General features: G+C 49.4%; 1 protein-coding gene across 1 annotated transcript; it reads left to right on the top strand.

Annotated features, from left to right (window-relative positions):
* RAB12 (RAB12, member RAS oncogene family) lies at positions 1–21,640 on the top strand. Its single transcript, XM_061549337.1, has 6 exons — positions 1–567; positions 9,055–9,115; positions 10,663–10,801; positions 12,609–12,698; positions 14,808–14,912; positions 15,601–21,640. The coding sequence occupies exons 1-6, from the start codon at positions 177–179 to the stop codon at positions 15,697–15,699; spliced, it is 885 nt and encodes a 294-aa protein (XP_061405321.1). The 5' UTR covers positions 1–176; the 3' UTR covers positions 15,700–21,640.
* The last annotated feature ends 5,326 nt before the right edge of the window (positions 21,641–26,966 follow it).

Here is a 26,966-nt window from a genome sequence, read left to right as displayed (position 1 = left end):
CGCATGCGCACTGCACGCCCCTCAAAGTTTTTCGGGGGGTCGTGCGCCCACGAGTTGAGAAGCCCCGGGGACCCCCTCGCAACGAAACCCCCGAAACCCCCCGACGACTCGGGGGCCTCAACGCCTCGCCTCCGAGCGAGACAAGCGAGGCGCGACAAGGACCCGGCCACAGCAACATGGAGTTGGGCGGCGGGGCCGGCGCCGCGGAGAAGCGGTTTCGCGGTTCGGGGACCCCCATCCCGCTGGGGTCCCAGGGTCCTGGCAGCGTCAACACTCGGATCCCTCCCGCCTCGGGGATCACCCCGATGGGGTCACGGACCCCGGGGGCTTTGACCGCTCGGAGCCCCGGGTCGGGTAGCCTCGTCGTGGGGGGAGGAGGAGGAGGGGGGACACTGACCCCCGCAGGGACCCCGCGGGGCCGGAGGACCCCCTCGGGACGAGTTCCCCCGCGGCCCGCGGACCTCAAGTTCCAGCTGATCCTCATCGGGAACCGCGGCGTGGGCAAGACGAGCCTCATGGAGAGGTTCACGGACGACGCCTACAGCGACGCGTGCAAGTCCACAGTGGGTGCGTGGGTGATGAGGGGGGCTGGGTGGTGTGCGTGGGTAGTGATGAGGGGGGCTATGAGGGGGAGACGCACAGTGGGTGGGCGAGGTGCCGCGGGCTGGGTGGTGTGCGTGGGTGATGAGAGGGGCTATGAGGGGGAGACACACAGTGGGTGGGCGAGGTGCCGGGGGCTGGGTGGTGTGCGTGGGTGATGAGGGGGAGACACACAGTGGGTGGGCGAGGTGCCGGGGGCTGGGTGGTGTGCGTGGGTATAGAGGGGGGCTATGAGGGGGAGACACAGTGGGTGGGCGAGGTGCCGGGGGCTGGGTGGTGTGCGTGGGTGATGATGAGGGGGGCAGAGAGAGGGAGACACACAGTGGGTGGGCGAGGTGCTGGGCTGGGTGGTGTGCGTGGGTAATGAGGGGGGCTATGAGGGGGAGACACAGTGGGTGGGCGAGGTGCCGGGGGCTGGGTGGTGTGCGTGGGTGATGATGAGGGGGGCAGAGAGGGGGAGACACACAGTGGGTGGGCGAGGTGCCGGGGGCTGAGTGGTGTGCGTGGTGCCGGGGGCTGGGTGGGGAGACGCACACTGGGTGGGCGAGGTGCCGGGGGCTGGGTGGTGTGCGTGGGTCATGAGGGGAGAGGGGGAGACACACAGTGGGTGGGCGAGGTGCATGGGAGACGGAGGAGACGTGGATTTATGGGAGGGGGGGGACATGGGGAGACGCCAGGAGAGACACGTGGGCATGAATGAGGACATGGAGTTTAGGGAGTTTAGGGACACAAGGAGATACTGGGGAGACGGTGGGGGGGCAGAGGAGACATGGGGAGACACGGGGGCATTGAGGGCATGGGGAGACACGGGGGGCAGAGGGCATGGGGAGACACGGGGGCATTGAGGGCATGGGGAGACAGTGGGGGTGACAGAGGAGACAGCGGTGCACATGGAGGGGGCATCATAAGCGACGGAGAGACGAGGAGAGAGACGGGGGGCACACACACGGGGACCAGGATGGACATGAGGATACGGAGAGGAATTGACGCGTGGGAGAGACATCAGGAGGGGTGTGCACATGAAGACGTTGAGTTTAGGACACGATGAGACAGGTATTAGACAGATACAGGGACACATAGCGGGACAGACGGGGACAGAGGGAAGAGACAGGGGGACACGGTGACAGGGGGACAAGGGGATGCAGGGATGAGAGGAAGGAGCCTTGATGACATGGGCGTGTGGAGGAAACGCGGGGTGGTGCCACTCGGGCACAGGGAGACGCGGAGTGGACAGGAGGGACGTGGGGAACACGGAAACAAGACAGAGGAGGGTCATTGGGGCACAATTAGACACGGGGACAGGTTGGCATGAGGTTTGCGGACAAAGACAAAGCTCCCCCGTATAGCCTTTGCATATACTGTTGGGCAAGTGCTGTTGGCGAACACCTATAAAGGCCGGTTCGTCGCACAACCACGGCCCGGCCTTCTTTGTCTTTCCCTTTCTAATGATGACACTGCATTGGGTACCTATTTGAGGCCGCACCGACCTAGAGGAGGTCTAGGACCGGTTCAGACGACACTCGCCACTGATGTTATCGATAACCACTGCGCCACCACTCCATCTACTCACACCGCACTCATATCGTCAACAACAGCGCCCATTCGTCACGAACACACCCAGGACAGCGCTTGTGCCAGGCACGGTGCACTTTGAGTTGGAAGAGTGAGAATCACCGGTCGCACATCCGTCAGTCATCTTGAATCGGCTGATCCATTGCACCTGGGTCTGTCCCCTTGACCTTCCACACTTCACGCGATAGCCGCAAAGTGCACCTAGCCTGGCACAACAGTTAACTTATAACACATGGGTCTGTACCGTAACCTCCAGTTAGCACCAACACATGAACTATCGCATCTATTCACGCTCTGATAACACACACTGTGTCCAGACTCTAAATATACCATGGAATCACACGAGTCAACAACAGCCACAACACGCACAACTAACAACGCAAACACAATACTAACAGAACCACAACCAACAACACAACCAACAACACTAACATTAGAACCACACAACCAACAACACAAACACAAGACTAACATTAGGACCACGCAACCAACAACACAAACACAGACTAACAGAACCACCAACACAAACACAGACTAACAGAACCACGCAACCAACAACACAAACACAGACTAACAGAACCACGCAACCTACAACACAAACACAGACTAACATTAGGACCACAACCAACAACACAAACACAGACTAACAGAACCACGCAACCTACAACACAAACACAGACTAACAGAACCACGCAACCAACAACACAAACACAGACTAACAGAACCGCGCAACCAACAACACAAACACAGACTAACAGAACCACGCAACCTACAACACAAACACAGACTAATATTAGGGCCACACAACCAACAACACAAACACAGACTAACAGAACCACGCAACCAACAACACAAACACAGACTAACATTAGGACCACAGAACCAACAACACAAACACAACACTAACATTAGGACCACGCAACCAACAATACAAACACAGACTAACAGAACCACGCAACCAACAACACAAACACAGACTAAAATTAGGACCACAACCAACAACACAAACAGACTAACAGAACCGCGCAACCAACAACACAAACACAGACTAACAGAACCACGCAACCAACAACACAAACACAGACTAACATTAGGACCACAGAACCAACAACACAAACACAACACTAACATTAGGACCACGCAACCAACAACACAAACACAGACTAACAGAACCACGCAACCTACAACACAAACACAGACTAACATTAGGACCACAGAACCAACAACACAAACACAGACTAACAGAACCACGCAACCTACAACACAAACAAAGACTAACATTAGAACCACAACCAACAACACAGACTAACAGAACCACGCAACCTACAACACAAACAAAGACTAACATTAGGACCACAGAACCAACAACACAAACACAGACTAACAGAACCACGCAACCTACAACACAAACAAAGACTAACATTAGGACCACAGAACCAACAACACAAACACAGACTAACAGAACCACGCAACCTACAACACAAACACAGACTAACATTAGGACCACGCAACCAACAACACAAACACAGACTAACAGAACCACGCAACCTACAACACAAACAAAGACTAACATTAGGACCACAGAACCAACAACACAAACACAGACTAACAGAACCACGCAACCTACAACACAAACAAAGACTAACATTAGAACCACAACCAACAACACAGACTAACAGAACCACGCAACCTACAACACAAACAAAGACTAACATTAGGACCACAGAACCAACAACACAAACACAGACTAACAGAACCACGCAACCTACAACACAAACAAAGACTAACATTAGGACCACAGAACCAACAACACAAACACAGACTAACAGAACCACGCAACCTACAACACAAACACAGACTAACATTAGGACCACGCAACCAACAACACAAACACAGACTAACAGAACCACGCAACCTACAACACAAACACAGACTAACATTAGGACCACGCAACCAACAACACATACACAGACTAACAGAACCACGCAACCAACAACACAAACACAGACTAACATTAGGACCACAGAACCAACAACACAAACACAGACTAACAGAACCACGCAACCAACAACACAAACACAGACTAACAGAACCACAATCAACAACACAAATACAGACTAACAGAACCACGCAACCAACAACACAAACACTCACATTGGGGCCACAATAACCAATAATACAAAGACAACACAAGACTGGGAGCACACGGAGCCGTAGTGTTAACTACAAGACACATTAACAAGACATAGGTCAACACAGGACCGTAAACCTTGAGCAGAAGTGAAAAGAAATAACTTACTTTCTACGTGTTATATATTACTGTCGCTCACTACCAATGGATATCAAAATCAGGATCTTTATTTTTCCTGGAAGAATCTGATGAGCTATCAAGCTCTATTCACGGATGTCCAGTAGGGGCGGGTCAGAAAGTTACAACAACAAACAGTTTGAAAACACGATAGGAATGCAAAGTGTAGGAAAGGTAAGAAAATGACAATTGTTTTATTTTACCAGGTAAAGCCCACTGAGCTATGAGCTTTCTTCAGAAGCGACCTTGCCACAAAGTATAGCTTAAAGAAGTGGCTTATCGTGTGGAAATGTATAGCAGCCAAATTATCTAAACAAAATACAAAACCTGTTTAGGGCCACCCCTCGGTCGACTCAGCCTCAAATACGTTCCCTGTACTGTGCGTGTAAAAGCATCATAACTGAAGAGACAAAGGCGGCCGGGAGTGGTTTCAGGCCACATCACACCACCAACTCGTGCGCTTTGCCGGGTTTGATTGGTGTTGACTAACAGCACTTTCCCCAACAGTCTATGTAGGCTATACAGGGGATCTTTGTCTATGTACACTTGTATTATGTTCGTATACATGGGGGCAGGGGTAACCTTTGTTATTGGTTAAAGATAAGCAGAACTCTGTACTCTTCTTTGTTTCCACATAAGAGCAATAATATTTATGGTCCACCAGGCTAAATTGGCTTTCCAGGCCAATAATATGAAGCAGGCTATTTTTTAACCATGAATCTCGCTGGCCGCCTTCGCCTTAACGCCGTTCGATACCGCTGGGGTGTGAATGAACGATCCGCACCGTCGCACGCACGTGTTGTGCACGTTTAAGGCCGAGTCTACCTAGAGGATGCACGTAGATTGCCTCACCACCACCCCCCCCCCCATCCTCCTCCCTCATCCCAAGCGCCGCTATTCGGGGAATAGGGTTAAATATAGACGAGAAGACTTGCCTCTCGGTGCACGGGGAGAGAGACGGGGTAGAGGAGGGGGACCTCCAAGAGGGAGATGGAATATCTCGTGAAGAAGAGGGAAATCTTTATTTAGAATGGACGAGGAGGAATCCGATGAGCTATGAAGCTTACTCGTAGGTTCTTTCGGTAAAGTCACGTAGGTAAAAAATAATAATGAAATAAAATAATAATAAATGAAAATAACTAAATTAAATCACGACGTTTCAGAAGCAACACAAGCCTCCGTCATCAGGTGTAACTGTTCCAGTAAAAAAACTGCTCCAGTAATTGTAGTTATTTTCATTTATTATTATTTCATTATTATTTTTACCTACGTGACTTTACCGAAAGAACCTAAGAGTATGAATCTTTGCAGTCACGAATGCTTCAAATCTAGAAGCTATGAAGATCTTCACACTCCCCCCCCCCCCTCAAAACACGTCCAGAAAGTTATATCAACAAGCAAAGCAACAACCAAAACCGGTAGAAGAGCAAGATAGAGAAAAAGTAAGCAAGTCGCTAATGATAAATAATATTTTTTAAAGTACAGAAATCAAACTTGCACAACTACATTCATTCATAAAAGAGAATATAAGAGATTAGCGGAGGGAAGGAATCAACCAAAGTTCCAGGTTTGGGACTTTAATTCAGCCACCGCGACATTCCAGTGATTGCAGAAGGTCCAACAGTTTTTGCGTAAATCCGAAATTTGGCCACGGGTTTCAAATGTTTTGGCCTCGGCCAAAAGGGAGGCGGGGCTACCTGGGGTAGGGGCGGGGCTACACGGACAGGGGGCGGAGCTACCTGGACAAGGGGTGGGGCCAGCTTCAGAAGCAGCGAATCCGCTCACTGTGTGCGGTGCTAGCGGTCGAGTGGGCGCGGCTATGTAAAAGTAGGCGGTGCTACCCACTGACCCATGTGTCCCAGTTGAGCCTCTCGGAAAAAAATCTGCTCTCCCATGGCCAAATCACCCCGGAATGCGCGCGAACTTGTCAGAAGCTAAGCAACCTTGAGCCTGGATAGTGCTCGGATTGGTGCCCACACGTGCACAGCAGAAGCGTGCGTTTAAAGTATTTGGCTACTATAAATGTACACGTGACGGCAAGACACTTTCGTTGAGCTATCATTTGTGGCCAGGTCACTTCTGAAAAAAGCTATATACTGTAGCTCAGTGGGCCTTACCTGGTGAAATAAAAATAGTTTAAAGATAACAGGTTGTTATAGGTGGCTGCAGGGTTTTCGTTAAACTATAAAACTATAAACGACAGTATTTTTTATTTTAGCCGGTAAGGCCCACCGCCGAGTTTTACTGCATTTTTTCTGAAGCGACCTGGCTAGAAATGATAGCTCAACGAAGTGGCTAATGTGGAAATGTATGGCAGCCAAATGCTCTAAACGCGTGCTTATGAATGCGGACGGAAAAACCGGAGGGCCCCGAGAGAAATGCACGTGACCTCGAGCAGAGAGAGAGAACACGCAAACTCCAAATACTGTATACAGGCGTTAGGATCGGGTTTGAACCTAAGACCTTTATACCAGGCGAGGTAGTTAATGTCTCGCCACCATGGTGGGTAGCACGTGAATTATGGTCAAATGTTGATTTGAAGCTTTCGTGATTGCAGGAATCCATACTCTTTGGTTCTTTCGGTACAGTCACGTAGGTAGAAAATAAAAAAAATTATTTATGAAATAAAATAATTTATCAAATAACTTCCACGCCCCGAGACAGCATGGGCAGGCCCTCATCCAGCAGTGGGTTGACACAATAACACGACGGCTCTAAGAGACGGGGGGCACAGACACAGACGCACCATACGGAGGAGGGAAAGCAGGACAGGGTGGGTGTGAAACATCAGCACTGGGGAGACAAAGGCGGCCACCTGTGGTTCTAGCCACGCCCACCTCGTGTGTCAGCAAGAAAATGTGTGGATTTCACACCTGACGATGATTGCTTGTGTTGCAGTCGAAACGTCGTGAGAATTTGTATTGTTTTATATTTATATTATTTTATTATTTTCCTTCTACGTGACTTTACCGACCGAAAGAACCAAGAATATGAATCCCTGCAGTCACGAAAGCTATCAATCAAAATCCAACAGAATGTGTGAGCTAATGTTTGTTGGTGTGTGCATGCCATGGCCAATAACACGCGCCTGTGAGTAACATGGCACTCTCCTGCAAGCTGTGGCTGTTACGTGATACTAACACACGCCTCTACACAATCACACACACACACGCGTGCCTCAATACACATGCTATACACAACGACCCTCCCCTTGTAGCCGTTAGCATTCCGATAGGGCAAGTTAGCGCCTATGAAGGCCGGTAATGTAACTGTACACGAGGGGTTGGTTGGCCAGCACATGCCTGCCCGCCTTTGTCTCCCTCGTGGCGATGTTTACCAATCACACCCGGTACACGCCGACCTAGGGGAGGCCCAGGACCGGTTCACCGTGAGCAGGAATACAACTCGGATCGCTAGGTTCATGGAGCAGTGCGCTAACCATTACACACCAGAGGTCGCAAACGGGTTTTGATTCCTTACCCGTACCCGGCCGCACCAGGGTCGCAAATGGGTACCCGTACCCAGCCGGGTACAGGTACCCGTTCCCTACCCGTACCCGTACCCTACCCGAATGAGTGACAAACAGTTACTCACCAGTGACTCACGGCCTACCCGTACCCGGCCGCACCAGGGTCGCAAACGGGTTTTGATTCCTTACCCGTACCCGGCCGCACCAGGGTCGGCTGGGTACGGGTACCCGTTCCCTACCTGTACCCGTACCCTACCCGAATGAGTGACAAACAGTTACTCACCAGTGACTCACGGCCTATCCGTACCCGTACCCGGCCGCACCAGGGTCGCAAACGGCTACCCGTACCCGTACCCGGCCGGGTACGGGTAGCCGGGTATCGGGTAAGGTACGGGTATCGGGTACCCGGTTGCGACCTCTGTTACACACGCCTGTATGTATACATGGACGTGCCCGAATGTGTACACGTGCACGGTTCTACTCGCACGCACGCCTGTATACACACAGATGCTAGGCTCTAGATACACATGTTTATGCACATGAACTGCTGTGTAAAGACAAAGGTCCCCCATGTAGCCTCAGTAGACTGTTGGGGCAAGTGCTGTTAGCAAGCGCCTATGAAGGCCGGCGCGTCACACGAAGGGGGTGGGTGGCCAGCAGCACCACGACCGGCCGCCTTTGTCTCCCCAGTGCTAATGTTGACACTCCGCACTAGGTGTACTCGTTTGCGGCAGAGTGGACCTAGTGGAGGCCCAACACCGGTTCACTGGTATTGTTTCGTGAGCGCACTCGTGTCACCGGGTTCGTGGCAAAACGCTCTAAGCTCTGCGCCACCGCTCCCCACCACTTGTACACATACGTACTTGCCCTAACACACAGACCTGTGCCCTCGCGGTCTGTAGCCGTGTGTATGTATGTTGAACTTCGTTCGCACCGTACGTAGCCAACTGTGATCATCGGAGAGTTGCGAGGAAAGGACAACAAACTAGACGCAACAAATCTGCGTGTGTGGGTATCCACCCTGCGACAGGACTCTGTGGTCTGTGGTGGGTGGTGATGCCAGCATCGGCGTATCTGTGTGTCTCTCTCTCCCTCTCTCTCTCAGGCGTTGATTTTAAAATCAAGACCATCGAGCTTGGCGGAAAGAAAATCCGATTGCAGATCTGGTGAGCCTCGAACACGCACACGAAGACAAAGTCTCTCCTGTATAGCGTCTGTAGGCCGTTGGGCTAACTCCTGATCACGCTGCACCTATAACAGCCGGTTCAGTCCACGAGGGCTTTGGTGGCCAACGCTACACCCCTTGGCTTTCTGGAGCTGATGTTTACACACCACACCAGGTGCTCGTTTTATAAGGCTGCTGAGGTGACCTTGAGGAGGCCCAGGATTGGTTCAGATATTTGTCACCGATGTTGGCCGGGTGAGTAATGCAGTGCGCTAACCAATGCGCCACCGCTCCTCTCGAACGCACGCGTACACTGTACGCGTTTCGCAACAGCCGCCGTTCACCACTAAGTGGCCGTGATGTCACAGCAGTGCTTGTGCCAGGATAGATGCATATTGAAACCACGTGAAGTGTGCCAGGGTGGCTGGCAGGAGGTCACGGGACAGACCCAGATGCCGTGGGTTGACTGACTGAGATGACTGGCAGATGCAAATTCTGTGCTCCCCACTGTGCAAACTTTGCTTTATTTTATACACCTGTTGCTCCGCTCGTTGTTGTTGTGGGCATCGCTCCTCTGCTCTCGGTTGTTGCTGGATGCCAACAGCCTCCAACTGCCCAGTAGCGTCCTTCACGGGCCTCCTCCACAGATGTCGATCTTGACACCGCTGTTACTTGTCATCAGGGAGTCTGCTTAGCTCAGGTTCTCCTGTAACACATCAGCTAATCGCTCTTTTCTGTAGGCCATGCCAAGCCCGTTTAGCCTCCACTATCCAGCCAAACAGCAGCTGCCTGGACATGCGGGATACATGGCCCAGTGAACACTTCCATTGCTTATGGAAATGTGTCGCGATCTTTCAAGGATATGTGAGCTCCTCACGTAACCCAGCTTGATTAAACTCAGGATTGATCATCCTTAAGTTTGCCGAGTGGTGATGGTGCATGTGGCCCGTAATCCAGCATCACTGTGGAAGCAGCAAGGGTTGGCGGATCGCAGAAACGTCATACCCTGGCTCGCCAGCAGAAGGTGGTTCAGTAAATGTGGAGTCAAACTGTTCCATATATACGGGGATAGAGCGTTGCCCCCTCGCACGTGTGGGCTTTCTCCAGGTGCTTCGGTTTCCTCCAACATGTAAACGCTCATTTATTGTCCAATAAGACTTTATACATAGAGGATTGCAGAGCTTGAGGAGGGGAATTCTTTCCCTGGCTGACCGCGTTGGAGTTGCCTTCTGTGCTTGTTTTTGGTTCCTCCTCGTCGTATCGAGAGCAAGCAGACACCGTGCATTATCGGAGCGTTACAAGTTTAAATAATTATTATTGTCATTATCATCATGGGCAGGCCAGGGTGGATCAAAATCTAGCTGTAGGCAGGCCACTGTTGTTAGCATCAAGACGAAGGCTTAAGTGTTGATGTCCGTTCGTCAGTTGCCTAGGCTAGTCGACGGTGCCGACGCCCCCAGCACAGAATCGGTTGCCCGGCTGTAGGATGATAACCCAACGTCGGTAGCCTCCCGAAGTTGACCCTGCCGAGTTTGTGCCCCTGGTCAGGGACACGGCTGGGCAGGAGCGCTTCAACAGCATCACGTCGGCCTACTACCGGGGGGCGCGCGGAATCCTGCTCGTATACGACCTCACGCGCAGAGACTCCTTCCTCGACCTGCACAAGTGGATGAGCATGGTGGACAAGGTGGGAGGGCGGGGGGGCGTGGCGGGCCCGGTTGATGATGAGGTTGCTTGTGAGATGGGATATGGATGGCTTAGTGGACGGGATATAGGAGGTTGTGGTTGAGGCCGGGTGTTGGGCGTATGATGAGGCTGAGATGAAGTGGAAGAGAGAGATGACATGAAGATGGTTGGTTTGGGGTTGAAGAAATGGGTGGTTGAGAGAGTTGAGTGGGTAATTTTGTGGGTGGATGAGGTGGACATGAAAGACACAGATGGTGAGTGTGTAGCATATGTGGTGCACTGTGTGTGTGTGTGTACAGTACATGTGGTGTACTCTATATGGTATGCGCAGGGTGCGTACTTTGTTTTGTGGACTGTGTATGATGGTGTATGTGGTGCGTAGAGTGTGTGTGTGGTGTTTATACGTTGTGTGTGTGTATTTGTGGTATGAATGGGCAGCAATAGTTTGCGTGCTGCGTTATGAACCGGTGACGCGAGTTGGATTCCCGCTCACGGCCAACACCAGTGACGATTATCTGAATCGGTTCTGGACCACCCCTAGGTCGACTCAGCCTCAAATGAGTATCTGGTGCAATATGTGGACATCGCCACTAGGGAGAAAAAGGCGTGTGGTTTTGGCCACCCACCCCCTCGTGTGTCATGCCGGACCTTCATAGGTGCTCGCTAACAGCCCTTGCCCCAACAGTCTGTTCAGGTTATAATACGGATATTTGTCTTTGAGTGCGGTTTATGTGTATAATACAGGGTGACCCAAAAAAAACGGGCCCCAACACTAATAGGCCCCGTGTGCACGGGGCCCGTTTTTTTTGGGTCACCCTGTATATGTGTGTGTTATCGTATATGTGTTATATCTGTGTGTGTGTGTGGTATATGGATGTCTGCATAGTATATGTGTTATATCTGTGTGGGTGTGTGTATGGTATATGTATGTCTGCATAGTTTATGTGTGGGGTGCTTGGTAGGTGTGGTACGAGTGTGATGTGTGTGTGCGCTGTATATGGTATGAGTGGTTTGAGTGGTGTGGTGCGGTGTACGGTGTGTATAGGGTATGAGTGTCGTGAGTACGGTGTGGTACGAGTGTGATGTGTGTGCGCTGTATATGGTATGTGTGGTTTGAGTGGTGTGGTGCGGTGTACGGTGTGTATAGGGTATGAGTGTCGTGAGTACGATGTGGTACGAGTGTGATGTGTGTGCGCTGTATATGGTATGAGTGGTTTGAGTGGTGTGGTGCAGTGTACGGTGTGTATAGGGTATGAGTGTAGTGAGTACGGTGTGGTATGAGTGTGATGTGTGTGCGCTGTATATGGTATGAGTGGTTTGAGTGGTGTGGTGCAGTGTACGGTGTGTATATGGTATGAGTGTCGTGAGTACGGTGTGGTACGAGTGTGATGTGTGTGCGCTGTATATGGTATGTGTGGTTTGAGTGGTGTGGTGCAGTGTACGGTGTGTATAGGGTATGAGTGTCATGAGTACGATGTGGTACGAGTGTAATGTGTGTGCGCTGTATATGGGATGAGTGGTTTGAGTGGTGTGGTGCGGTGTACGGTGTGTATAGGGTATGAGTGTAGTGAGTACGGTGTGGTACGAGTGTGATGTGTGTGCGCTGTATATGGTATGAGTGGTTTGAGTGGTGTGGTGCAGTGTACGGTGTGTATAGGGTATGAGTGTAGTGAGTACGGTGTGGTACGAGTGTGATGTGTGTGCGCTGTATATGGTATGAGTGGTTTGAGTGGTGTGGTGCGGTGTACGGTGTGTATATGGTATGAGTGAGTGCGGTGGTGAGTGCGGCGTGTGTGCCGTGTGCTCAGTACGCCTCCGAGGACGTGGATTTGCTGCTGGTTGGGAACAAACTCGACCGGGAAGCGGAGAGGGAGGTCACGCGGGAGGAGGGGCTTAAGGTGAAGTCACACGGCCCAGGCCGCATACCAAGCACCATACTTCACCACATATTCCTATATGACATCACATACCCCGCCATACGTCATCACATACTTCATCATCACGCATCCCCGTACACCATCACGTGCCGTCATACATTATCATGTACCAGCTTACATCACGTACCACCATACATCACGTACCACGAAACAGTATCGTCATTATGTATCACCGTACGACATGACGTGCCATTATACATCATCACGTACCTCATCATCGCATACTCCCATACATCATCATCACCACATACCATCAAACATCATCATGTACCACCATGGACCACCATACATCATCATCACCACCACATACCATCAAACATCATCATGTATCACCATGGACCACCATACATCATCATCACCACATACCATCATACATCATCATGTACCACCATGGACCACCATACATCATCATCACCACATACCATCAAACATCATCATGTACCACCATGGACCACCATACATCATCATCACCACCACATACCATCAAACATCATCATGTATCACCATGTACCACCATACATCATCATCACCACATACCATCAAACATCATCATGTACCACCATGGACCACCATACATCATCATCACCACCACATACCATCAAACATCATCATGTATCACCATGTACCACCATACATCATCATCACCACATACCATCAAACATCATCATGTACCACCATGGACCACCATACATCATCATCACCACCACATACCATCAAACATCATCATGTATCACCATGTACCACCATACATCATCATCACCACATACCATCAAACATCATCATGTACCACCATACATCATCATCACCACATACCATCAAACGTCATCACGTACCACCATGGACCACCATACATCATCATCACGTACCACCATAAACACATCATCATCGTGTCCCGTCAGGCATCGTCACGTGCTATGGACGTGGAAGCACAGAAGTACAGCACTGCCCTCTGCTGCCTTCCACGCTGTCAACGCCAATCCGTGCACCACCACCCTACACCACCAACACCACCACCACCGTATATCACCGTGATCATGTGTGTCATGTTGCAATTGTGGTTTACTGTGGTTGTGTATCATTTACCCTGGTTTACCGTGGTTGGTGTGTATCGTTTACTCTGGTTTACTGTGGTTGGTGTGTATCGTTTACCCTGGTTTACCGTGGTTGGTGTGTATTGTTTACCCTGGTTTACCGTGGTTGGTGTGTATCGTTTACTCTGGTTTACCGTGGTTGGTGTGTATCGTTTACCGTGGTTGGTGTGTATCGTTTACCCTGGTTTACCGTGGTTGGTGTGTATCGTTTACCGTGGTTGGTGTGTATCGTTTACCGTGGTTGGTGTGTATCGTTTACCGTGGTTGGTGTGTATCGTTTACCCTGGTTTACCGTGGTTGGTGTGTATCGTTTACTCTGGTTTACCATGCTTGGTTTGTATCGTTTACCCTGGTTTACCGTGGTTGGTGTGTATCGTTTACTCTGGTTTACCGTGGTCGGTGTGTATCGTTTACTCTGGTTTACCGTGGTCGGTGTGTATCGTTTACCGTGGTTTACCCTGGTCGGTGTGTATCGTTTACTCTGGTTTACCATGGTCGGTGTGTATCGTTTACCCTGGTTTACCGTGGTCGGTGTGTATCGTTTACCCTGGTTTACCGTGGTCGGTGTGTATCGTTTACCCTGGTTTACCCTGGTTGGTGTGTATCGTTTACCCTGGTTTACCGTGGTTGGTGTGTATCGTTTACCCTGGTTTACCGTGGTCGGTGTGTATCGTTTACCCTGGTTTACCGTGGTCGGTGTGTATCGTTTACCCTGGTTTACCCTGGTTGGTGTGTATCGTTTACCCTGGTTTACCGTGGTTGGTGTGTATCGTTTACTCTGGTTTACCGTGGTTGGTGTGTATCGTTTACTCTGGTTTACCGTGGTTGGTGTGTATCGTTTACCCTGGTTTACCATGGTTGGTGTGTATCGTTTACTCTGGTTTACCGTGGTTGGTGTGTATCGTTTACCCTGGTTTACCGTGGTTGGTGTGTATCGTTTACCCTGGTCGGTGCGTATCGTTTCCCACGCTGCGCTCAGTTTGCACAGCGGTTTAGCGGCATGCGGTTCTGCGAGGCGAGCGCGCGCGAAAACCGGAACGTGGAGGACATCTTCCTGCGTCTGGTGGAGGACATCGTGCGCAGGGTGAGGCACAGCGACACACGCGGCGACTGTGTCAGCAGCGTCAGGCGCCACACCGAGTGGCACGGTGACTTAGAAACACAACTGTGTTTACACTGGCAGTGTTAACACGGCAGGACGGGACACTTACTACCACGGCAGCAGTGGTAACTGTGTTTAACGGAGGCGGCATGGTACCGTCATGTTCATGGCCTTAGTGTGGTAGCAGTGATCACTTAAACACGTTCCTTCGGAGTGGGCAGGTAGGAACTTGGTTGGACAGCGCATTCGTGCACGACAGACAGACAAATAATCCCTGGTGGGCAGTGTGGAACCTGTTGTTCCTACCTGTATAAGTGTAGTGTCTCGTGTAGTGAGTAGGTTAAACGTTGAGTTTTATCAGGGCACCACGGGGTGACCAGCCCCTCCCCACCGAGCCCCACCCCTCCCACCCCCCACCCAGCTCCTCCCCACCCTCCCCTCCCCACCCAGCCCCTCCCTCACCGCCCAGCCCCTTCCCCACCCTCCCCTCTCCACCCACCCCCCACCTTCCCCTCCCAATATGCACGACAGACAAATAATCCCTGGTGGGCAGTGTGGAACCTGTTGTTCCTACCTGTATATAAAGTGTGTCGTGGCATTACCGTGGTGACCTTGTTAGCAATGCTGGCGGCGTGTTAACCCGCGTGGGGGGGCGTGTGTTGCCCCACAGATGCCTATGGAGCCGCTGTCTCGCGACCTCATGACAGGGGTCCTTGCCCTCCCCTCGGAGCCCCCCGCGCCCGAGCCCCCGACACGCAGGTGCTGCTAGCGGAGGAGTGGAATGGGGAGCAGAGGGGAACAGAGGAGGAGGTCAGGGGAGTGGGCGGGGGGAGGTGAGATGTGGGAGCGTGAGTGGGACCAGGTCAGATGGGGTCAGGTGAGGTCAGGTGAAGTTGCACGAGGTCAAATCAGATTGGGAGAAGTCCAAAAGGGACCGGCTGTGGCCAGGTCAGTTACGGTATCCACAAGTCGGGGTCAGGTCAGGATTATCTTAACCAGGCCAGGAGTTGGCAACAAAAATAACACGAATAGCCATGAATTTCGATTGAGAGCTTGGGGTCAGGTCAGGTCAGGTGAAGTTGCATGAGGTCAAATCAGATTGGGAGAAGTCCAACAGGGACCAGCTGTGGCCAGATCAGTTACGGTATTCACAAGTCGGGTCAGATCGGATCAAGGTCAGGGTCAGGATTATCTTAACCAGGCCAGGAGTTGGTAACCAAAATAACAAGAATAGCCATGAATTTCGATTTAAAGCTTTCTTGACTACAGGGATTCATATTCTTGGTTCTTTCGGTAAAGTCCGCGTAGAAGGGATATAATACAATTTCCATTCGACGTGACTTTACCGAAAGAACCAAGAATAAGAATGAGCCATGCGAGTAAGTTCGAGATGGCGCTCCTTAATAAATAACGTCACGAAGTGGCCTGTCGAAGAACCGCATACCGCTCTGGAGCCACACTGTCGCCGACCCCTGAAGCAGCCGAATTGGTCGTTTTCCCTCCATCACCTCCCTCCTCACCTCCTCCATCACCTCTCTCCTCACCTCCTCCATCGCGAGTCCACGCCACCACCGAGACGCTGTCGGACAACACAAAGGCACCCGCCCAGCAGTCGCCACCTCGTGCAGTGCAGTCGAGGAGTGCGAGCGAGCGTCGTCTGGCGAGAGAGGAGTGTTGTCGCTTGACAAGCGTCAGGACGGTCAGGAGCCGTGTCTGGCGGGGGAGGTTTGTACGTCGATGAGCGTCGTGCGATCATGGGGATTTGTTTTCCGAGCGTGGTCCGTAATGAGCGTTGCCGTTTGAAGTGCTGTCCGTTGGGTGAGGAGCATTGTCGGCAAGTGCTGTAGGCGGCGAGTATTAATTTGTCAGTGTTAGGAACTTATTGGGTGTTGCCTGTTACAGAGTGTTGTCTGAGTGTTGTTTGGTCAAGAGAGCATCACGACAGGGAATGTTTGTTGTCCCCTCATCGTTGCCTACTGCTCATCGTGGTCAGAGCGCGGGCACCTCGAGTGTCGCTTGCTAAGGAGTGTGATGCGCTAATGTTTGTCTGCCAAGGAATGGTATCTCTTACATCGTTGGGAGGATGACGTCCCAAGCAACGGAACCGATTGTCATCTTGTAGATGAAGTTTATTTGTTTAGCCATGTTTCAAACTCATGAGACCAGGATGAATATAATTGACAGCGTCCCGCCCTGGGTAGTGACCTGGGCTTGTCTGACGCGGTCCATGTGGCAATGACAGCACCGGCACCGATGTTGACGTTGACGCGCTCCATGGTAAACCTAGAGTCTGATTGGTCGTTAGCCGAGCTTCCTTCGCAAACTCGGTGCGTTGGACAGCCCAGGGCACGCAGCCTCGAGTGGGTAGCAAGTAATTCCATTGAGCAGTCTGTCTGTCGGCAGGTCGAGAGACACAGTTCTCTCCACCACGTTGCTCGATCTTGCGTTGCTCTCTTCATTTGTCCGTACGTCCCTGTTGAATATGTTCTCACATCGACGTTCTCTTGCTTCCTCTTGGTCTATTTTCCCAAAGAATCTTCCCTGCGTCACCTCCATCGGCAAAGCTGTGTCGCTACCAGGCCCGTGTTTTAGCCTCTTAGCTACGGATTTCAACTACCCAATTAAACTGAATTAAACTTAACATCCACGCAGTTAAACTAAGCCACTTTGTGCACCGATACGGTAAAATTAAGATGCATTTACTGCGGTTTACCATGGCCGGTTCAGTTTACCGTGGTTCGCCGTGGTTGGTTTACCGTAGTGAGTTCCGTTTGCCCGTGGTTTCGCGAGTGTGTGTGGTGTCGTGAACCCAGGGGTCATGCAAACCCATAACTACCACATATACGATCTTGATTTGAAGCTTTTTTGACTGCAGGGAATCCATACTTTTTGGTTCTTTCGGTAAAGTCACGTGGGTAGAAAATGAAATGGATCACGACGTTTCGAACTGCTGACATCAGCAGTGATCCTGCTGTGTTTGTTTCGCCTGATGACGGTTGCTTGTGTTGCGATCGAAACGTCGCGATCTATTTACTCCATATACGAATCGCGAACTTTGGTTATTGCCCGCGCTGTTCAATGCATGTATCTTGCGCTTAGTAATTTATATGGATCGATGAATTGTTAAATCGTTAACACCGCAACTCAATGAATTAGAAGAAGAAAAAATGATCGATTCTTGAATCAAATCTCAACCCCCCGAATCATGACTCGTTAGGACACCAAGTATCTGCTAGAGAAGAGCCACACTTGGTTTGTCTTCTTTTAAACTCTGAACATTGGGCTGCATTTGCAGCGCGCTGCCAATGTCTCTGCTATGCACTGCAAGGGCAACACAGATGGGGAAGCTGCAGGGGGTGCGGCAGGGAGATGCTGCCGCCTGTGCCTGCAGCAGAGGAGTGCAACTTTCTATGGAGAGAAGCAAGAAGCCTTAGAGCAGCGTAAGGGGGAAACGCGCTTCCGCACACAAATGCAGCCCCGGTGTTCAGAGGCGCCGAGTCGATGGCAGCGCTGTACAACTCCCACGACGAAAAGCGGACGAGCGCTAAAAGGAGGGTGTGATGGCTTGCGATGGGAAGAAGCGAGCAGTTTTGGGGCAGAGAAAACTATCAAACTACCCGGTAAACATGGAACGTTTGGGCCAATGGTTCCAACCACATAGCACTGTCGACCCAACGTTGAATGTTTAATGTGGGTAGCCAACTTAACGCCAACACCCTGCCCTTAGCCCGAACTAACTAGCGAATCAAAAGTTATAGGGAGCTGTACTCGTAACAAATTGGCATATTATGCTTACGTGTCAAACCTTACAAATTGGCTTTGTCGGGTGGTGGCGGGTTTAACGACACATATTTACGTGATCTAACCCAAGAAACCTCTATTGTGGAAAAGTTACGGATCCCAGGAGGGATGATGGGCTGAGTCGACCAACCCGCAACCAGGGTTTGAACTCTCAACTTTCTGATTGCGAGCAGTTCACTTGACCGCCGAGCCAGATGCCCAGTAGCCAATCAAACACTTCATAAACAACTAGCCAATCAGATGATATCCCTATTATGAACCTAATCAACTAGCCGATCATCCACAAGTACTAGCTCTTTCATGACAGCGAACCAACTAGCCACACACACCCTAACGAGCTAACCATGACTAGTATTGGTACTAGCTCTCCCATAGAATCTAACTCCGAACTAGCCAATCAAATTCTAGCGCTGACCGACTCGCAAATGATGTAATAGTACTCGGCTTTTTGCTGCCCCGAGCCCCACCTACAATAATGTTTCACTAGGGGGGCGCATTCAATGAGCAGAGCGCTCCAGAGCGCATTTCTATTCCACGACTTGTTCGCCCCGAGCTCATTGTCACTGACAGGAGCTGCTTTGAGAGGAGCTGCCTCGTCAACGTGTCAAGATCCGGCCAATCGGAGGCACACCGTATGTTGTTCGACGCAATATGCTGAGGCATCCTAAGGCAGACCGTTCGATAAGAACTAAATTCAATCTCGTATCGCCACGGCAGGCCGCTCTGGCTCATTGAATGCACCGAAGCGCAAACCTTTTACATTTATATTTTTTAGTGTTCGCAGATCTACGCTCCCATTTCGGTCGCCTGTGTCAAAAGAAACACGTGGCATTGTTCAACGACGTCGTTGGGCGGTTGCATAATGGCGCCATTATGACGTCATCGACCAACGTGTGCCCGGTGGGGTTTCTCGTCCATGACGTCACTAAGTCTTGAATTACGCTCCCGGTAATTGTTGCAGTTCATCGATTCAAACATTAAAATCGATTCTCACCGCTCGCCGAGCGTGCATCGAATCATGTTGCGTGTAAATGGATTACACTGGTCAACACACTTTTTCTGGCATAAGGTATTCCAACTGTTTTAAGGTAATTTTGGGGTGCTGATTCCAAATCTGGCATCAGGTTTTGGAGATATCAAATATTGCATTTTCAATAAAAACTGCAGAAGAAAAATATTAAATAAATGTGGATATCTACCTAAAATTATATTATAAACACACTATCCTAAAATACAGCACCATATTTTAACACTAAAGCAGTCACTGACTCGCAACAACTTGCAATCATAAGTGACAGAGTTTATTTCGGGTAAAATCAATGAAAATGGGGTATGCCGATAGCATAAAAATGAGATGTGATAGAGCAAATCTGAGATCAGATTTGGAATCGGCACCCTGAAATTAGTCTAAAACAGCTGCAAAAGTCCAGGCCAGAATTTTTTTTTATTGTTGACCAGTGTTATTATTATAAACAGTTGCGCACATTATCATTGAGGTTAACAGTTGTAACCATGGTGACGTTGCGAGCCTTAACGCTAAAGAACCGAAAACGGTGACGCCGCGAAGAGATTGTTTCTAAAGTGATGACGTCATTGCCGCCGTTGATTGTGACGCCAACCACCCGTCGCAGGTGACGTAATGACCCCAACGATGTCACGATGGAGCAGTGCTGCCACGTGACCCATTTTACAATTTCGACGCAGCAAAAACAATTCAATATATTCGTCAATAACTCAACCCTTTAGATAAAATATATTTTACGATTTTCTTGGTTCTTTCGGTAAAGTCACGTAGAAGGGAAATAATAAAAATAAACATAATATAATATTTTTATTATATTATTTAATTATGTTTTATTTTTATTCCTTTATTATTTCCCTTCTACGTGACTTTACCGAAAGAACCAAGAAGATGAATCCCTGCAGTCACGAAAGCTTTAAATCGAAATATTTTACGATGTTTCGGCCAATGGCCCTTTCGTCAGTTGGCAAAGATAAGAGGTTGATCTCTGCTTTAGTGTAAAGCTTGATCAGAACCTCCGCGATCAGTTGAGGCAATTACATCCCTGTAGAAGCCGTGCAACTTAATCATCGCCAGCTGCTGCATTGTCCACATGTGAACGGGTAGTTGCTTTAGTCAGGATCAACCGATCAAAGTTGGCAAATGTGCACGCGGTGAAATGCGTAACTGAGACATCACCGAGCAGATCGCTGCCGGAAAGTAGCCTGTCATATCCTGCAAGCAACCAGTTGCGCATCCGCTTGCAACTGGTTGCAGAGACCACAGGTGATTCGGTTGCATGCAACCAAGTTTGCGCAACTGATTGCTCAAATGTGGACAAATCTCTGAGCAGATCGTTGCTTGAAAGTCGCCTTTTTTCCCTGCAAGCGACCAGTTGCACAACCCATTGCAGAGGCCACAAGTGACTCGGTTGCATGCAACCAAGACGGGCAACATCACTCGGAAGTTCACCTGGGTTTACGTGACAGGCCAGCGTTATTGACGAATGCGTTGTGTTTTGTTGTTAGCAGCAGCAGCAGCAACAGCGTCGCAAACATTTTAATTTTGTTCAAACTTTTTTTTTTATGTGGGATTGCTTTTGCGTTTAACTTTGATAAAATTAAGGTTGTTTGTTTTATTTCCCGCATTCATATTCTCACCCCGCCATGTACTGCACCTTTATCATAGTAATAATGCTGTATGTTATTGTCTGTATGATATTATATGTAAGTATATATAAATATACAACTGACGTGTTACGCCACCGGCCTCGACTAAAAACACACACAGGGCCGAGAAAAACTTAACAAACAAACAAAAAAATCCCATGACCGATTCGTGTGAGCGTTTTTGCGAAATGGTTTCATTATATATAATAATAATAATAAAAAGAACAACAGAAAAGTAACATTTTGACGCGGCTTCAACTGTGTTTGCACCGATCCTTTTATTGTCAAGTTCGCCGCGATTGTGTAGCTGTGTGCGGGTGAGATGCCATCAGAATCAGAAGTTTATTTCCCATCGATCGGCGAAGAAGCTCTCTCGCAAGGGCGACTCGGCCGGCAAACAACGTCAAAGCATTCCACAATTACAGATTTTTTAAAAATACACACTTAATTCAACGTGCATTGAGAGTATTTGGCTACTATAAATTTCCACATGATGGCAAGCCACTTTGTTGAGCTATCATTTGTGGCTCCCTGGGCCTCACCTGGTAAAATTAAAATAATAACAGGTAGTTATAGGCGGTTGTAGGGTTTTAGTTAAACTATAAACTCCACTATTTTTTTAAATTGGTAAGGCCCACTAAGCTATATTGCGGTTCTTAAGAAGCGACCTGGCCACATGACAGCTCAACGAAGTGGCTGATCGTGTAGTGTAAATCCATAGTAGCCAAATCTACATATATATAAAAGGGAAATTTGTGAATGTGTGTCTGTTCTAAATGTTTAGCATACTTCCCAACATGCAACAAACTTGAAATTTGGCATGTGGGTAGCTTCCAGACTGTACACAATGTAAACTGTATAAAAATAGACTTTTGTATTTTGGGGGGGGGGGGGGGGGGGTGCAATAATGGATATATTTTGCACGGCAAGTGAGCGGTGACGTCACATCTGTGATGTCACCCGCATGCGGCAGCGTCACGCAGTGTGCCTGCTGACGTCACAAAGTGTGCCTACTGACGTCACGCACCCCCCACCACCCTCCGCGTGGATGTTGATTCTAGTTCAAGTTCATGTATTAGGTATATAGCCCTGTGAGCCATTCGGCTTTTGAATCGGGTGCAACCGCAACAAACAAAAACATGAACAAGAAAACATCTTAAAGTGAATATGTGACTAAGTGCAAACAGAAATCCAAGAAAAGACAGCAAAACATTGCAGAAAAAAATCACCGTACACCAACGCTGTGTGCAAAAATCCCAGTGGGATACAAGTCAAACAACCAACAACAACCACAAGACAACTTAGATTAAGGCCATCAGTCTAACTCTGTACTACAACAAACATGGCTAAACCAATATACGTTTCGAAATCACCAAAATAAAGCCATGAAAGCAATGAAACAGTGATCATAGGAACTGTGACGGAATTTTCACAATAAATGGCATAAACAACATTCTAAACGTGGGAAGGAAAATCCTGAGGGCCCGGAGAAAGATCCACGCGACCACGAGGAGAGAGAGAGAGAGACACGCAAACTCTAAATGTACAGCAGCAGGCTTCAGGGCTCGAGATCGAACCCACGACGACCTCCTTGCACACCAGGTGAGGGAGTTAACATCTCGCCACAACATCTTGCCCCGATTGAGAGCCGTTTAATGTCGTTGAATTACATCGGCGCGTTCAAAACTTGGAAGTTAATTTCATGAGCCCGAGTCGGTTTCGACGAGGACGAAGATGGCAGCGTGGAGACGCGAAGAGACGAAACGTCACGGTCCATCGACGCTCGCGCCTGATGACGGTTGCTTGTGTTGCGATCGAAACGTCGCGATCTATTCATTTACTCTATATACGAATCGCGAACTTTGGGTATTGCCCGCGCTGTTCCATGCATTTTTCTTGCGCTTGGTAATTTATATTAATCGATGAATTGTTAAATCGTTAACACCGCAACTCAATGAATTAGAAGAAGAAAAAATGATCGATTCTTGAAAAAATTATCGATTCTTGAAAAAATTATCGATTCTTGACTCGTTAGAACACCAAGTAGCTACTAGAGAAGAGCTTGCGCAGAGACTTGATAATATTTGCGCAGTGATAAACTGCTTATCTAGTTCCTAATTTCTGCCCCCGCTTCGTGTCCCGTGAGCTCCCGCAGAGGCAACTCCGTGTCGCCAGGGGGCGATGGCGACACGCCCGAAGCCGTTTGAGGAGCGCCGGTGGTGGCGACGGGAGATGGATCTGCGTGGTGTGGAGCGGTGGTTCATCTTCTTGGTTCTTTCGGTAAAGTCACGTAGAAGGGAAGTAATAAAATAATTAAAATAAAACATAATACAATTTTATTATGTTTATGTATTATCTTATTATGTTTTATTTTTATTATTTTTATTATTTTATTACTTCCCTTCTACGCGACTTCACCGAAAGAACCAAGAAGATGAATCCCTGCAGTCAGGAAAGCTTTAAATCGAAAAATGGTGCGTGGTTGTTCAGTGGTGTTCGGTGGTGTGTGGTGAGTTGGGTACGGTGATTTTCTCGTGAGTGGGATGTGGATGTGGTTGTTCAGTGGTTTGGTGGGATGGTGTGTGATGAGTTGGTAAGGTGGTTGTCTCGTGAGTGGGATGTGGAGTGTAGTTAAGTGGTGTGGGAGGGTTTGTGGTGTGGTGAGTTTGGTAAGTTGGTTGTCTGGTGAGTGGGATGTGGAGCGTGGTTGTTGAGGGGTGTGTGGTGTGGTGAGTTGGGTGGGTAAGGTGGTTGTCTTGTGTGTGGGATGTGGAGTGTAATTTAATTTCTTTTAATTTATTTAAAATTTTACCTACGTGACTTTACCGAAAAAAAAAAATGAATCCTTGCAGTCACGAAAACTTAAAATCTAGAATTGAGGAGTGTAGTTAAGTGGTGAGGGAGGGTCTGTGGTCTGGTGAGTGGGTAAGGTGGTTGTCTCGTGAGTGGGATGGAACGTGGAGTGTAGTAGTTGCTAAGTGGGGTGTGGGAGGCTGTGTGGTGAGTGGATTGGTGGTTGTGTCGTGAGCGATGTGTGTAGGGTGGTGGTGATGTGAAATGTGGAGTGTGCTTGTCAATGGGTAATATCACGGTGTGTGTGTGTGCGGTGTGTGTGTGTGTGTTTAGTGGGGTAGTTAAGGAGTGTGGCGTGGTGCGTCGTGCGGTGGCTGTGTGGGGAGCGGTAGTGTAGTGGTTCACGTGCTGCGTTACAAACCCATAGACCCGAGTTCCATTCCCGCTTTCGGCCAACACGAGTGACGATTATCTGAACCAGTCCTGGGCCTCCCCTATGTTGACTTAGCCTCTTATGTTGTGGTGTGTAACCACTGGGGAGACAAAGGCGGACGGGCGTGGTGCTGGTCACCCACCCCCTCGTGTGCCGTAACGGCCTTCATAGGTGCTCGCTAACAGGACTTGCCCCAAAAGTCTGTTGAGGCTATACGGGGGATATCAAGCCTTTGTGTGTGGTGATGCGGGGTATGGTGTTTCTTGTTGTTGCTATTGTATTGTTTACAATATTACCTGGAACATCCCTCGAGATGAAAACGTCTCGTTTTCCAGGATGTCCGTGATGTCGACTGGCAAACAGGTGAAATGACACGTGCACACATCTTAATTCTAAAACAATCTCCAGTGCGTGGGTTGCGTGGCGAGGGAGCGGTGGAGGGTGGAGATGCGTGGCGAGGAGATTGTGGAAACGTTTAACTGGAACCCATCCAAGATGAGAATCCGCCTAGTTGGATTGAAGGCAGGATGTGAGAGGAGACGGTGAGAGCTTGTGTGCATAGGAGTCAACGGCAACAAAGTTTTTCACTATAAATCCTTTATATGCGTGGCGACTAAAGTCCTCTCGTCCTCTGGCTTGAGATGGCTGCCACCTTTGGGTCAGATGATTGCGTGCCACCATTAAGCAATTGGTAATTAAATATTTAAAAAAATTCCTAAAAAGTGTAAAATTTTGGGAAAAAAATTTCACGAAAATAAATTGTCACGCACAACGAGTTTGTGTGCAAAATGTCAGCTCGATTGGATCACGGGAAGTGGGTTAAAAAACGACCGAAAGATTTGCACGGTCGTAAGCGCGCAAGCAAGCACGCAAGTGAACTTAATATAAAGGATTTAATAAAGAGCCTGGGAAAAGGGGTCGATATGTAAATCCGGAGATACCTTTGACAGGAGAGATGTTTTGAGAAGCGGCAGTGAGGGCCAGGGGTGGACCAGCACGGGGCTTTCCTGGGAGGATGACAGACCGAGAGGGAGGTGATGCCTACCTCGTGACGGAGACGCTCCAGCAAGACGGAATGGCCTGCAGTATTCTCGATTTCAAACTCACTTATTTAGGACTGCTCCTTGTTGTGTTTAGTTTGTTGATGTCCCCCGCACCTTCGATTAGCACGGTTGGATAGGTATGGTTGCGGAAGAAGTCTCAACATACCGTACATACATCAAAACGAAATGTTACTGGCGACGTTGATGAAACTGGGTAATTTCTGTAGGGGGGCCACGGTGGGTAAGCGGGTGAGCAGGTGATGGGGCGGTGAATCTGGGATGAAACAAGACTTGTTTTTGTTCGGTGGGAGGTGATGATGATGATGATGGCAGTGGTGGTGATGTGTATGGTGACAGGCTGAGGAATGTCAAGTGTTGGTGGCGAGGCAGACACGGACGCAGCAGAATGCCATTCCTGATTTTCTTGACCTTTTCATGAATAGATAATAAATAGGACCGTGAGCTGTGCACGCTTTACGACCGACAGGGGTTGGTTGAAGGGATCCGCGGCCCCGTCGTCCTGGGGATGGAGGCAGCTGACAGCGCCGAAGAAAGGGGATTTCGAGTTTCCAGCACAGCTTGCCGGTGGTACCGTATGCATGTACTGTATGTTGGACTTCTTTCGCTCCCTACGTAGCCAACCCGTGCAAATCGGAGGTGCGGAGGAAGGGCAGCGAATTGGGTGCCACGGTGGCTAGGAGATAGTTAACTACCTTCGCCTGGTATGCAGGTGGTCGTGGGTCCGATCACGACCCTGACGCCTGCTGTATATTTGGAGTTTGTGTGTGTGTCTCTCTCTCATTATCACGGTGGCTAGGAGATGTTAACTACCTAACTACCTCACCTGAGTTCAACACGGAGGCTTTCGCGACCAATATTATTCATAATCAACGTTTTTGGGTTTAGATCGCGTTATTTATAGATGTGTCGTAACCCTCCGCCACCCGACACGGCCAATCAGTAAAAAAGTGTCACGTTGACAAAAGACAAATAGTTCACTGCTTTAGCCCACCGGTGTGTTGAAGCGTGAAACCACAACATTTACAATTTGAGTACGACGTTTCGCTGGTAATTGCATCCAGCATCATCGGGCAATTCGCCAGAATAGTGAGGCTCTGCTGTGTCTCCCGTTATTATATAGAGCAGCAGCAGGGTGACGTCATCACCTGGTATGCAGGAGGTCGTGGATTCGATCCTGGCGCCTGCTGCTGCTGTATATTTGGAGTTTCGCGTGTCTCACTCTCTCTCATCATCACCACGGTGGCTAGGAGATGTTAACTACCTCGCCTGGTATGC

The sequence above is a fragment of the Lethenteron reissneri genome, chromosome 10 (assembly GCF_015708825.2).
Source record: "Lethenteron reissneri isolate LAM-NWPU_2019-01 chromosome 10, ASM1570882v1, whole genome shotgun sequence".
In the NCBI taxonomy this organism is placed as follows: domain Eukaryota; kingdom Metazoa; phylum Chordata; class Hyperoartia; order Petromyzontiformes; family Petromyzontidae; genus Lethenteron; species Lethenteron reissneri.
This window is presented reverse-complemented; position numbering and strand designations above follow the sequence as displayed.

Excerpts from the sequence above, each read along its gene's own strand:
- RAB12 (XM_061549337.1), top strand. The coding sequence starts at position 177 with ATGGAGTTGGGCGGCGGGGCCGGCGCCGCGGAGAAGCGGTTTCGCGGT. Across the intron at positions 568-9,054 it reads CGCGTGCAAGTCCACAGTGG|GCGTTGATTTTAAAATCAAG; the intron begins GTGCGTGGGTGA and ends TCTCTCTCTCAG. Across the intron at positions 9,116-10,662 it reads AAAATCCGATTGCAGATCTG|GGACACGGCTGGGCAGGAGC; the intron begins GTGAGCCTCGAA and ends GCCCCTGGTCAG.